Source organism: Seriola dumerili, unplaced genomic scaffold, assembly GCF_002260705.1.
Source record: "Seriola dumerili isolate Sdu_G_001 unplaced genomic scaffold, Sdu_1.0 BDQW01000056.1, whole genome shotgun sequence".
Classification (NCBI taxonomy): domain Eukaryota; kingdom Metazoa; phylum Chordata; class Actinopteri; order Carangiformes; family Carangidae; genus Seriola; species Seriola dumerili.
In genome coordinates, this window is record NW_019174311.1 from 469,906 (window position 1) to 482,083 (window position 12,178).

The following is a 12,178-nucleotide window of genomic DNA, read 5'->3' on the forward strand; positions in this document are numbered from 1 at the left end:
AACCATCAGTGTGAGGTTATTTTGGCCAGTTGTGACAGCTTCAAAAGGCTTGAGAAGGATACCTGTAGTGACTAAGGTCAGAGTTAGGATAAATCTTTACAACATGAATGAAACTCAAAGTAACGTCCTCTGTAGAGATTGAAACGTGTGATGGATACGCACCAAGCAACAGGCACATTCAAAATTTCTTCAGGAATTTTCTAGTTTAACTAATTATCTAAAACCTCAGGCTGCACCAGTGGTGGTTCAGGTGTGTCCTGTTAAATGAGATGAACACTATTAACACATACAGGAAAACCTAAATACAACAATAACAATCTGACTGTCTGATAAAATAAATCAGACTGATCTAAACTAACTTCATGAACCAAGACGACTGATAAGTGTAACAGCTGTATGAGAATCTCAGCACCTCTGAGGACTTGATGTTTTCTGTTGACTGAAGTGATGAGAAGTAAAACTCCTGCAGCAAACACACATAAATAATGATAATAGCCATGTTAAAGCTGTTTTTTTATTTCATCATCATAAAAATAAACAGTAACTGTGGCACAAACAGAAGTTCTACAATGTCACACTGTCACTGTGTTATAATAATATATATAACAGAACTAATCTGACGGTCTGACAGAGCAGACATAAAACACCACCATGACAAGAATCAACTAGGCAACAAACAAACCCCTGACGAGAGCCTAATCAATCTGACTGACTCTTGTTCGTTCATAACAACACATAGCGGGTGAGGCCTCCCCCCCGTAGCTCCTTCAGACGATGACAGTGTCGCAGCATGTTCAGGATCCCCTGAAACCGTTTGTCCACCTTCATCTGAGTGAACTCCCGAATGTCATCCTCCACCACGAAGTACTGACCTGCAAGACAACAACAAAGCAGAGGCACCACAGTCCAGTCATTCTGTATTTTGACTGTCCAGTGTTTCCCCTGGGTCTGAAATATACTTGTGGTGGTAGCTGGCGAAAAGGGCCGGTATTACCTGCTGGCACAAAGGGTCTACTACATGTGACAAACAACAAATAAGTGTGACATTTAACACAATATTTTGAATTACTGAATACTTCTATTAACTTCACAAACAACAACATGATTAACTGGACAGGGGCCACGAGGTGAAATGCTGCCCCCTATGGAGGTGGAGCAAGTAGAACGATCTTACACATTACACCTTTAAGTGGGAGTGGGCTACAAAGCCCCCCAACATCCAGTCTGCATCGATGCAAACTTACTAACCACACTCCTAGACAAGTGCAGCACTGCTTTGAGTCTGGGATGGATGAAATGCCATATATCTACTAATGTGAGTTCCGTGTTTTTATTTCCAAAGGACAAGCCATAAATGACCTCAAACAGACATTTTATAGACTATTTTCATGCACACATGACAAAATTAGATGTTACACTGTATTTTGGAATGAACATGGCGATGTGTATCACAAAAAAATGGGGTGTTTATTTGTTTGACTTGATATTTGAAAATTAAACTGATGTCTAAATCTAATTATAACCTTATTTTTTCAACAAACAAAAACATGTTCAGTAAAAACAAAATGTGGCCAAAGAAGCATGGGAGTGAATTTTTTTTTTTTTACTCAACTCATAATTTTCCTCTCACAAGCTAACTATGACATGAATGTGTTGAGGGCCATGTCATTGCCCACAGACCTACACCTCTGTTAATGCTGTCTATATGATTATCTTTTAGATAAATATTGATTTAATCACACATTATTTTGGGTAACAATCGATTTCCTGTTTCTGGAGAAAGGTGAGGGCATCCCAAAGCTTACTGTTGTATTTATACCCTCCCCCTTAATGAAGAGACCCTCCACAGCTGGAAGTGTGACTCCACATGGTGTTACACTCTATCTCTGAGTGGGAGTGTGTAGGGACTGGATTGGAATTGGGCCAAGGAGGTGCTTTACCTGGTCTGTGCTTGTAAAATAGCCACGTCTACTAATGTATGTTTCTCTCTCCCTGTGTGTTTCTCTGCAGAGCATGTGTGATTGTCAGTAGACCTTTCTTGTGATAGCAGAACGAACAGGAGGGGTAGAGGGAGGGGAGATTAGGAAGGTGTCTTTCTGTCGGATGGATAAAAACAAAAAAAAGGGTTGCCAAATATACATTGGCGGCCGTTAACATACAGGGCGCCGCACCCAAGTAAAGTCTATGCGTGGAAAACACTGCTGTCAGCTAGTCTTCTCCAGGACACTGACCTGATATGACCTGGTCTGACCGGATGTGATCTTGTCAGACCAGGTCAGATACACTTCAGGGTTCAGATGCATAAAACTGTGAGATTCATGACTAAAACTCTATGTATCCTTCTGGTTTTGAGCGTACACAAACATTCTTTCCATCAGAATTATAAAGCCGTGCGATCGCATGGTTCAGCATTATAAATCTCACTCATTGAGAAATTGGACGCACATGCACAAGCCCCATTTCCAAGCCAATTTTCTCGTGTTCTATGAAGCTGCAGTGTGGAATTTTCTCTGCTGCTGAAAGTCATGACTGAATGAATGAATGAAGTTTACATTAAATTCACAACATGATAATGGTAATAAATAATCTCACTGGTATATGGGTGTATAGTATCAGATCACAGTCCCGTCAGATTCAGGTCTGAACCTGATAACATGTACTGTCTCATGTCACTGTTCAGACCAGTCACACACAGTGACATGGCTGTACCTGTGTACCTTTAGTGTGTTTGGTCTCCTGCTCCTTGAAGCGCTGATGCAGCTTTCGAGCATGATTGTGCAGAGTCTTCAGAGACTGGTGGAGGATCTTATACTTGGCTGTTACAGCTGTGTTGATGCTCTGCACAGCAGCATTGAGCTGGTCATATGATACACGTCCTTTCATGTACCTGAGAGAGACACAAACATTTATATATACAGTATAATACTCTCTCTCTCTCTCTCTCTCTCTATATATATATATATATATACATACATACATATACACATACACATACACATACACATACACACACACACACCGGCCACTTTATTAAGTACAGCTGTTTAACTTCTCGTTAACGCAAATATCTAATAGGCTAATCACATGGCAGCAACTCAACAGAAAATGCCTTGTTGATCCCAGAGGTCAGAGGAGAATGGTCAGACTGGTTCGAGCTGATAGAAAGGCAACAGTAACTCACACAACCACTCATTACAACCAACGTTGGCAGAAGAGCATCTCTGAACGAACAACACGTCGAACACTGAAGCAGAAGATCACACTGGGTGCCTGAAACTGAGATAACAATTCACACAGGCTAACCAACATTGGACAAAAGAAGAATGGAAAAATGTTGCCTGGTCTCATGAGTCTCGATTTCTGCTGCGACATTCAGATGGTAGGATCAGAATTTGGTGCAAACAACATGAAAGCATGGATCCATCCTGCCTTGTATCAACTGTTCAGGCTGGTGGTGGTGTAATAGTGTGGGGAATATTTTCTTAGCACACTTTGGGCCCCTTAGTACCAATTGAGCATAGTTTAAATTCCACAGCCTACCTGAGTATTGTTGCTGATTATGTCCATCCCTTTATGACCACAGTGTACCCATCTTCTGATGGCTACTTCCAGCAGGATAACGCACCATGTCACAAGCTCAAATCATCTCAAACTGGTTTCTTGAACATGACAATGAGTTCACTGTACTCAAATAGCCTCCACAGTCACCAAATCTCAATCCAATAGAGCATCTTTGGGATGTGGTGGAACGGGAGATTCGCATCATGGATGTGCAGCCAACAATATGGACAAAACCTCTGAGGAATGTTTCCAGCACCTTGTTGAATCTATGCCATGAAGAATTAGGGCAGTTCTGAAGGCAAAAAGGGGGTCCAACCTGGTACTAGCAAGGTGTACCTAATAAAGTGGCTGGTAAGTATATTTATACATAGAACATTTCATCTCTTTAGCACGTTATATCCACATGTGGGTCCAACAGTGTGAAACTGGTCAGATGTTGATCTGAGATCAAAAGTCCAGTGGCGGGCCGTGCATTTCACACCTAGGCCTTCACTGATGTCCTACTTAGTCCGACTTCAATAAATACCTCTCATAATACCATCATTTATGACACCACGACTGGAGAAATAGTATACAGAAACACACTTACGCACTACTGGGCATTGCATCACCTCAATTGTGTACAAAACGGGCTATTTTCCGGCGCATTTAAAAATTAATAAACCCACATTAGCAATTAAAACATATCTATGTGGTACTGTCAAAACTTAAAAATAAAAAGGTATTTAAAATTATCTGTCCAAAAAGTTTTAAGTCCACAAAGAATAGGCAAGCTTTAACAAGATAGTACACTAAATTGCAAAATCGCAGTTTAATATTCTGTTTTTCTTCACCATTTCATTGCGCAGCTGTTTCCCTGCGTACCTGTTCGTTAAACTGTGTATCCACACGGGTGTCCCCAAATGTTTTTAAAAGCACCGTAGCTTGCAAGTGTCCAGTCTTGCTTTGGTGTCTCGTTGCTGCCTTGGTTAAACAATTTAAGTTCGCAAATTCAGTGTAGCTCCACACACCAACTCGATCCTTTGCAAACAAAAGGCATTCCCAGCAGAACAGTTTGCAGCGCAATCGGAGCCGTAAACCAGGGGTACCGCTCGTAGTTGCTTGCTTGGAAGTGGCGGACAAACCCTTTCCCCGCCTGGGACAGGTTAGCTAGCTCGGGGTCGGCCGACCTTGTCTCACGAGATTTAGCTTCTCTTGAAAGGTCCCGTCTTGAAAATGCTTTGCAAGTATATCTGCAACCAAATCGACTTTTTGCCCTCCGTCGGCCATTGTGGGTTAAAAAAGTAAGTAGATATATTAGATTTCTCTGCTAACGGTCCCTGGGTGTGGCTCTGATGCGACTCGGTTGATCTGCATAGTCTTGGCGGCTCTCACAAGTGAGTATCCAATCACAGGACGCGTACATGTCACGTTCAACGTGAGGCCAGCTAGAAGGCCTTACTGTCAACAACTCGTGATCTGATTGGCTATCGCAACTATCTATCAACTCTATGTGCCCGTTCACTTACAGTGCACAGACGCCCGCATTGTTGTTTCTGAAGGCCTCGGCAGATTTCATACAGCGTGGCAACACAAGCTAGCTGAATTCTGATTGGATAAAAACTCTAACCTAAAAACAACAACACTGGAAGGAGCATAATATGACATGAACAGAATATGAAGAATACTTTTATATATTTAGGGAAGGTAAGTTAAAAATTGAATTAACTTTTATCATAATTATGATGATGATGATTTCTGATTATGTTAGGCCAGCAGAGAAGGCCTTGCTGGCCCTGACGGCCCACCACTGCAAAAGTCATAATCATGAGAAAAGAAAATGTCTAAAATAACATGTGTTACATCACATGCTGCTGTGATGTTCATGACATGTGAGTGAGAGACACAGCTGATCAAACTTCATCTGTCTAACCAGAAACAGCTCCCTTCCTCTGGAGCAGTTTCCTGCTTGTTAGGAGATGAGCTCTGTTGCTGGTTCACAGCAGGTGCCTCAGTGTCAATGCCACATAGACTACACACAGTCAGCACACAGTCTCTCTCCATCTGTCTCCTCATCTTATCATTAGATGAACATGTAGGATACCAGTGAGGGATACTTACTGAGGGATGCCATCAAACTCTGGCATGGTAATGAACTCCACCTCTCTGACATGGGTCTTGGTCTTTCTGACGGTCTCTGTCTGGGTGATGTGAACATCTGCTGCCTCTTCCTTCTTCTTCACAGGTTCATTTCCACTGAGAGAGGAGAGGAGTGTCATACAGCACAGTTCTCTATCAGCACCATAATGTTCATATCCTCTGATTAACTGTCCTCAGGTGTTTCCTTCTCTTCAAACTGTCACCTCTCCCCGTTTTCCTCCTGTTCTGAACCGCGTTCTTTGAGTTCTGTCTTTAGATCCTCAAAAACCCTTTGACAGCACTGTCATTGTGATTTTGAGCAACACACATAAACCTGGTTTTGTGACCCTCTTCTATGACCAGGTTTTATACTATGTCTCTGTATGTGATATGTTGTTTTTTAATTTAAGTCTTCAGGGTCTGAACTAATGATTTGATATTAAATATTAAAGAGAATGACAGTTGGAGTGTCCTCACCTTCCTGCGCCTTTCTTCCTGGGCATGTGTGCAGGGATGTTGTCCTTCATGTGTTGAACGTCCTTCATATCATTCTGGAAAAACTGGTCAACTTCCTGCAACACAAACAAGTGATTTGTGTTTCTTCATGAAGTCCAGATAAAAAGTATCTGGACAGTTTTTGTTCTTCAGCCTCACCTCATTCAGTTTGAAATACAGTAATTGTGACTGATTATATATATATTAATAATATAATTATTAAAAGACTAATTCTCTCTGTTTGAAATGGATCGTATATTAAAGAGGAGGTTTACATCAGTATAGACAAAACTGTGTTCAGTGTTTCCCACAGGCCTTAAATATAAGCAGACCAAAAGGGCCGGTATTAGCTGCTGGCACAAAAGGTATACTACATGTGACAAACAACAAATACTTATGACCTTTAACACAATAGTTTCAGTCACAATTTTTTGTCGATTGATGTTTTTTATTCTACGTCGTTGTCTTGTCTGACGATGGAGAACATAATGTACACAAAGGAAGAACTCCTGGCTTTAAAGTTTACTAGATATGGAGTTAAAAATCCCATACCGGCTGAGCTGAAGAAGCCGTACCGTGGATGCCGAGGCTAAGCTAAAGGCTAGTACATGTACATATAAGCCCTTTCTACCATCGATCCTCATGGGAAATGTCAACTCCCTGGCTAACAAGTGTGATGAACTGGAGGCACTTGTGAAGAACCAGCGAGCATATCGTGAGTGTAGTCTCATGTGTTTCACGGAGACCTGGTTAAACGACAACACCCCCGACCGTTGTGTGGATTTACCCGGCTTCACTACAGTACGAGCGGACAGAGACGCCAGAGCAAGTGGAAAGAATAAAGGTGGAGGACTGGTTGTGCTTGTGAACAATAGATGGTGCAACCCTGGTCATATCACAGTTATGGAGAAGATCTGCTGTTGGGATATTTAACTGTTGGCAGTTGGTCTTAGACCGTACTATGTACTGAGGGAGTTCTCACACATCATTGTCATTATCAGTGTTTCCTCTACATTCACAGCTGCCACGCCTTCAAATTTCTTTTTTTTTTTTTTTTTTATTGTCGCAAATGCACCACCGCCACATCTCTCCACCTTCACAGCACAGCCTGTGTGATGATGAGCGCAACAGCGGGGGGAGGGGAGGGAGGGAGTGGGGTGGTTGGGGGATCCTATTGGAGTTAATTACTCGCGAGAGTGCTCTGAGCCTGGGTGCAAACTTTGCCACTGACTCTATAACCCCATCTAGCTGATCTTTATATGTTTATTTATTATTTTTATTCATTTAATGTTATTGTTTTATTTATTTTTTACTTTTTACATTTTCAACTGGTTAGAGTTGAAGTAACATTTATTTTTCACAAACCAAAGGTATTTATTTTTCTTGACATTGTATATGGCTGAGATATATATTGTAAAAGTTAGCGATAGCGATAAATGCCATTTTCAACTGGCCAGCCAATAAATAGGTTTTGAAAGTAAAATCTGCTGTCAACTGCCACCACCACCTGGAGAGCATGCCCCCCACTGCTGAAAAAAATCCTAGAAAAAACACTGCATTATTGTTTACATTCAACCACGAGCAGAGCCTGCAGTCACAGGTGACGTCATTCACAAGACTGTTGTGAGAGTACAGACCCAGCACCCTGATGACGTCCTGCTCCTCTAGACACGTGTTCATCCTGCTCCTGCAGACCCATGTTCGTCCTGCTCCTGTAGACCCGTGTTCATCCTGCTCCTGTAGACCTCTGTGTTCATCCTGCTCCTCTAGACATGTGTTCATCCCGCTCCTGTAGACCTGTATTCATCCTGCTCTTGTAGCCTTTGTGTTCGTCCTGCTCCTGTAGACCTTCGTTCATCCTAAACACAGACCCATGTTCATCCTGCTCCTGTAGTACTCTGTATTCAACCTGCTCCTGTAGTCCTCTGTATTCATCCTGCTCCTGTAGACCTGTATTCATCCTGCTCCTGTAGTCCTCTGTATTCATCCTCCTCCTGTAGACCTCTGTGTTTGTCCTGCTCCTGTAGACCTGTATTCATCCTGCTCCTGTAGACCCGCGTTCATCCTGCTCCTATAGACCTCTTTGTTCATCCTGCTCCTGTAGACCTCTGAGTTCATCCTGCTCCTGTAGACCTCTGAGTTCATCCTGCTCCTGTCAGCTGTGAAATCATCAGTAAACACCAGTTAGTCAGTTTAACTGGAGCCAGAACAGAACCAGAACCAAGTCTGACAGGCGAGGTGGAGGCTTTGGATCATGAGCTGTTCCTGTTTCTCTCTACACTTTCCTATTTCCATCATTTTGATAGAGGTTGATTTCTGTTTCATCATATCACCTTTGTTCCAGGACCTAAATGGTTTCTTTCTGTGAACTGCAGCCTGGTCTTTCTGTTTCCAAGGTAACCCGGGGGTCTGTGTCTTGTGGTGGATCCTCTGAATCTTCTGGTCTTGAAGTTTTCTCTTAACCTTTGACAAGGAAACATGTCTGCATTCATCGTGAAGAACATTCTTTACCTGCTGTGAAGACAAATATTTTTCTTCACCAACAACCTTTGATATTTGCGAGATTTTTGAGCCTCATCATCCTCTTCTTCAGCTGTATGGTCACTTCTTTACTCCTCATACTAACAGACAACTCCTCAGTCTGAAAGGAAACCATCACGTCTGATCTCTTTGTGTTGAACTAACGTTGAAATGAATCACAGCTGCTCGAGAAACATTAAGCAGCCAATTACCTCTGAACCCTGTAATTTGGGCTTTTTGTTCAAAGAGCTCTATCGCCCACACTGTTCAGATACTGATGTAAACCTGCTCAGATTAAAGCTGAGACTAGGCTCTTTAATGTAGTCTCCCTTGTTTTATTTCAAAGTGAATGAGCTGGAGCTCAGAGCCTGAAGAACAACTTGACTCTATCTTTGAGGCCATTCAGAAATAGTGCAGCTATTAGAGAATTTGTTAAGCAGTTTTACACTCTGAAATGTCCTGCTCACTGCACCATTCTTCTCCAGTTAACTCCAGTTTACCATTAGTTTAATTCCAGTTCAACACCAGTTTAACTGCACTTTATCACTAGTTTACCTTCAGTTTAACTCCAGTTTGCCTTTAGATGAACTCCAGTTGACCTCCAGTTTATCACTAGTTTACCTCTAGTTTACCTCAAGTTTAACTCCAGTTTACCTTTAGTTGCTTCAGCTGCTCCCTCTGTTGTTCAACACATTTCTCAAACTGCTCCAGAAGTCTCTCCAGACCAAAGAGCTCCTGTCCAAGTTTCTTCATCTTAGTCTGAGGCAGCTCTACATGTGAAGAGAAAAAAGGGCCCATATTAAGAGACACCACTTCAGCTTCATACAGAAATGAAACAGTCATGAATGACTGAGTCATACCAGCTGTTGACAGGTCCAGTATACGGTGCAGGGATGATATCCTGTTCTGGAGGTGGAGGCTGATGTCCACCAGCTCACTCATGTTCCTGAAACAGAGACACTTCATTACAAACACATCATAACCTGGTACCTGGTTAATGTCATGGACCAAACCATTGAGAGGAGCTAAGTAAGCAGTAAGCAGACGATGCTTAACAATTTACAACTTTATATAAACACTTTCTCTATAAAGACACAGAGGAACACACAAACACACACAGTGTTTGCACAACACAACAGTTATATAGAAACACTTGATGTTATCTGGGTTTGGGTAGTTAACGCCAGTTAAAACAGCGAGCTCTCTAAAGCTAACGCTAGCTAACGTCCAGGTAGCATGAGTCAGTTCAGATTTAACGGTAGTAGCTTAATCAGGCTCACGAACAAACAGAGCTGCGTCTCAATCCTTTATTACAGGTTTAAGCGGAGAACTTACTGTTCGGACTCACGACGCTGCTCTCCCGGGTCTGAATTTCAAATGTCAGTCCACACGTCACTACGCACGCGCTGTGTCACTGCTCCCTTCAAAGACCGTAGGAAATATCAGAATTACATCAGAGACAGTTCTGGGTGACAAGATCCAGAGAGCTTCACGTTATGATTGCCCCCTCTCGGTGGTGGACTGACTTTTTCAAAATGTCGTGTTCTTCATCAGTGAAGTGTGAAGAGCTCTTTATATACAGTCTATGGTAATTATGAGCTTCTTCTGAATGTTATGAGATTTTCTCTCTGTGAATTTAACCATCTCAAATGTATATCAGATAAGGGGGTTGTTTCATTAATATTTATACATTTTCATGTTCTTTCTCTCATCCTGTCTCCTCTTTCTCTGGTGTAGGGACAGACGTAAGGGGACATTGTTTCAGATGCCTACTGGAAATATTGTAATCAGTTATCTTGATATGGTGTCTTTCCTTCTATGAATGTACTTCATTGTAACTCTATTTTATTTTCTATCCATTGATATTCTCAGCCTGTAGTTCCAGTCTTATGAATGAAGAGTGATGTCACTCTAGTGTGTCTTAGTTGGTCCACAGGCATCAACCAACCCATTTAAGATGGTCTCTTCCTCTTGTCCTGTAAAACATCCTGAACACTCCAGGTGTAGACGCATATGCTCACTGCTGCTTAGGTGACACTTAATCTAACATCAATCCATCAATTCCTTGTGTGTAAAGATATGTACACACCTGAGACTAGAATATCTATCTAAATACAGCAGTTCTACTGTGGAGCTGGAATTTGAACCCAACTTTGATCAGACTGATGAAACAGTTTTTTTGATGAGTGGACATTAGAATGTGTTTCTTGGACCAACATCACAAGTATTTTTTGGATGACATTTAATTTTACATTATCTCAAGATGACACTTCTTCTTCTTTTTCTCTAATACACATACACATAACAAATCTGAAAACATAATATTGGCTTCCGATGTATTACTTATCACAGGACAGTGTGTGTTTGAGGGGCCCCTGGACAGTATTTATGAACAGTAAATGCAGATATTGTTGATTCATATTGTTAATGAGCATTATAATGTAGAAACCAGTTTGTGTACAAGAAATCAATAGACTTGACCAGGAACAGGAAGTGGTGTAATACTTCTTGTTACTCATTGTTCTGTCCCCACCTCAGAGGTTTGTATCTGTAACAGGAGCTGCCTCCATTGTTGATCTCACAGCTCAGCCTTGTCTCACACGTGAGTAAATGTAATTTATTGTAACTTTAGGCTCTTCAGTGGAATGATCCTTCATGAGTCAGATGACAGATGAAGTGTTATTGCCTATTCATAAACCAGCTGATGAATGGGCGCAGTGGATTATAAGAAAGGCTATATTGTCTATTTTGGGTTACACATACACACACTGACACTACTGCACACAGTAATACATAGGTGAAAGAATACACAATGCACACACACAACTAAAGTTACCATGCCTCTCTTAAACCTCAGATACTTAATATCAGCAGCTTGTTTCCATTAATCATCCTAAATCCTGCAACTGTCTTTGTCTCATCTGCCTCAGTCTGTTCATTCACTGGAAGATGCAGGGACCATGAAGCTATGTTTAGGTCTCAGCAGAGTTTTATCTAAACTGAGACACATTCAGAGACAGAAGTAGTGCATACAACATTCAACAGCAGATGTTGTTAGAAGACTTTAAAGCAGTCTGTCACCAATACTTCCCCTCTGAAGGTGTCCAGTACAGATTCTGTCCTGGCTGTAGAACAGTGGACCAAGTCTTTACCCTGGAAAAGCTACTCGAGGGGTTATGGGAGTTTTCCCATCCAGTCTACATGTGCTTTGTGGACTTGGAGAAGGCCTACAACCAGGCCCCTTCGATGGATCTTGTGGTGGGTACTGTGGGAATATGGGGTTCAGGGCTCCTGTATGACCAAAGTGTGCGTTGTGTCTGTATTCTTAGCAGGAGGTCAAACACGTTCCTGGTGGATGTTGGCCTCTGCCAGGATTGTCCCTTGTCACCAATCCTGTCTGTGATTTTCAATTGTGGTGAAGAGTGAGCTGAGTCTGAAGGCAAAGGTCTTGATTTACCAGTCAATCTTCATTCGAGCCCTCACC

The 12,178-nt window shown here is 41.9% G+C and overlaps 1 protein-coding gene across 1 annotated transcript; it reads right to left on the reverse strand.

The window, feature by feature from the left end:
• Positions 1 to 552: 552 nt before the first annotated feature.
• Positions 553 to 10,077, reverse strand: ska1 (spindle and kinetochore associated complex subunit 1). The gene is made up of 7 exons (XM_022741784.1): positions 10,030 to 10,077; positions 9,555 to 9,640; positions 9,349 to 9,464; positions 6,157 to 6,251; positions 5,662 to 5,796; positions 2,718 to 2,887; positions 553 to 872 (listed from the first exon to the last, which is right to left on the reverse strand). The coding sequence occupies exons 2-7, from the start codon at positions 9,634 to 9,636 to the stop codon at positions 724 to 726; spliced, it is 747 nt and encodes a 248-aa protein (XP_022597505.1). The 5' UTR covers positions 9,637 to 9,640; positions 10,030 to 10,077; the 3' UTR covers positions 553 to 723.
• Between the last annotated feature and the right edge of the window lie 2,101 nt (positions 10,078 to 12,178).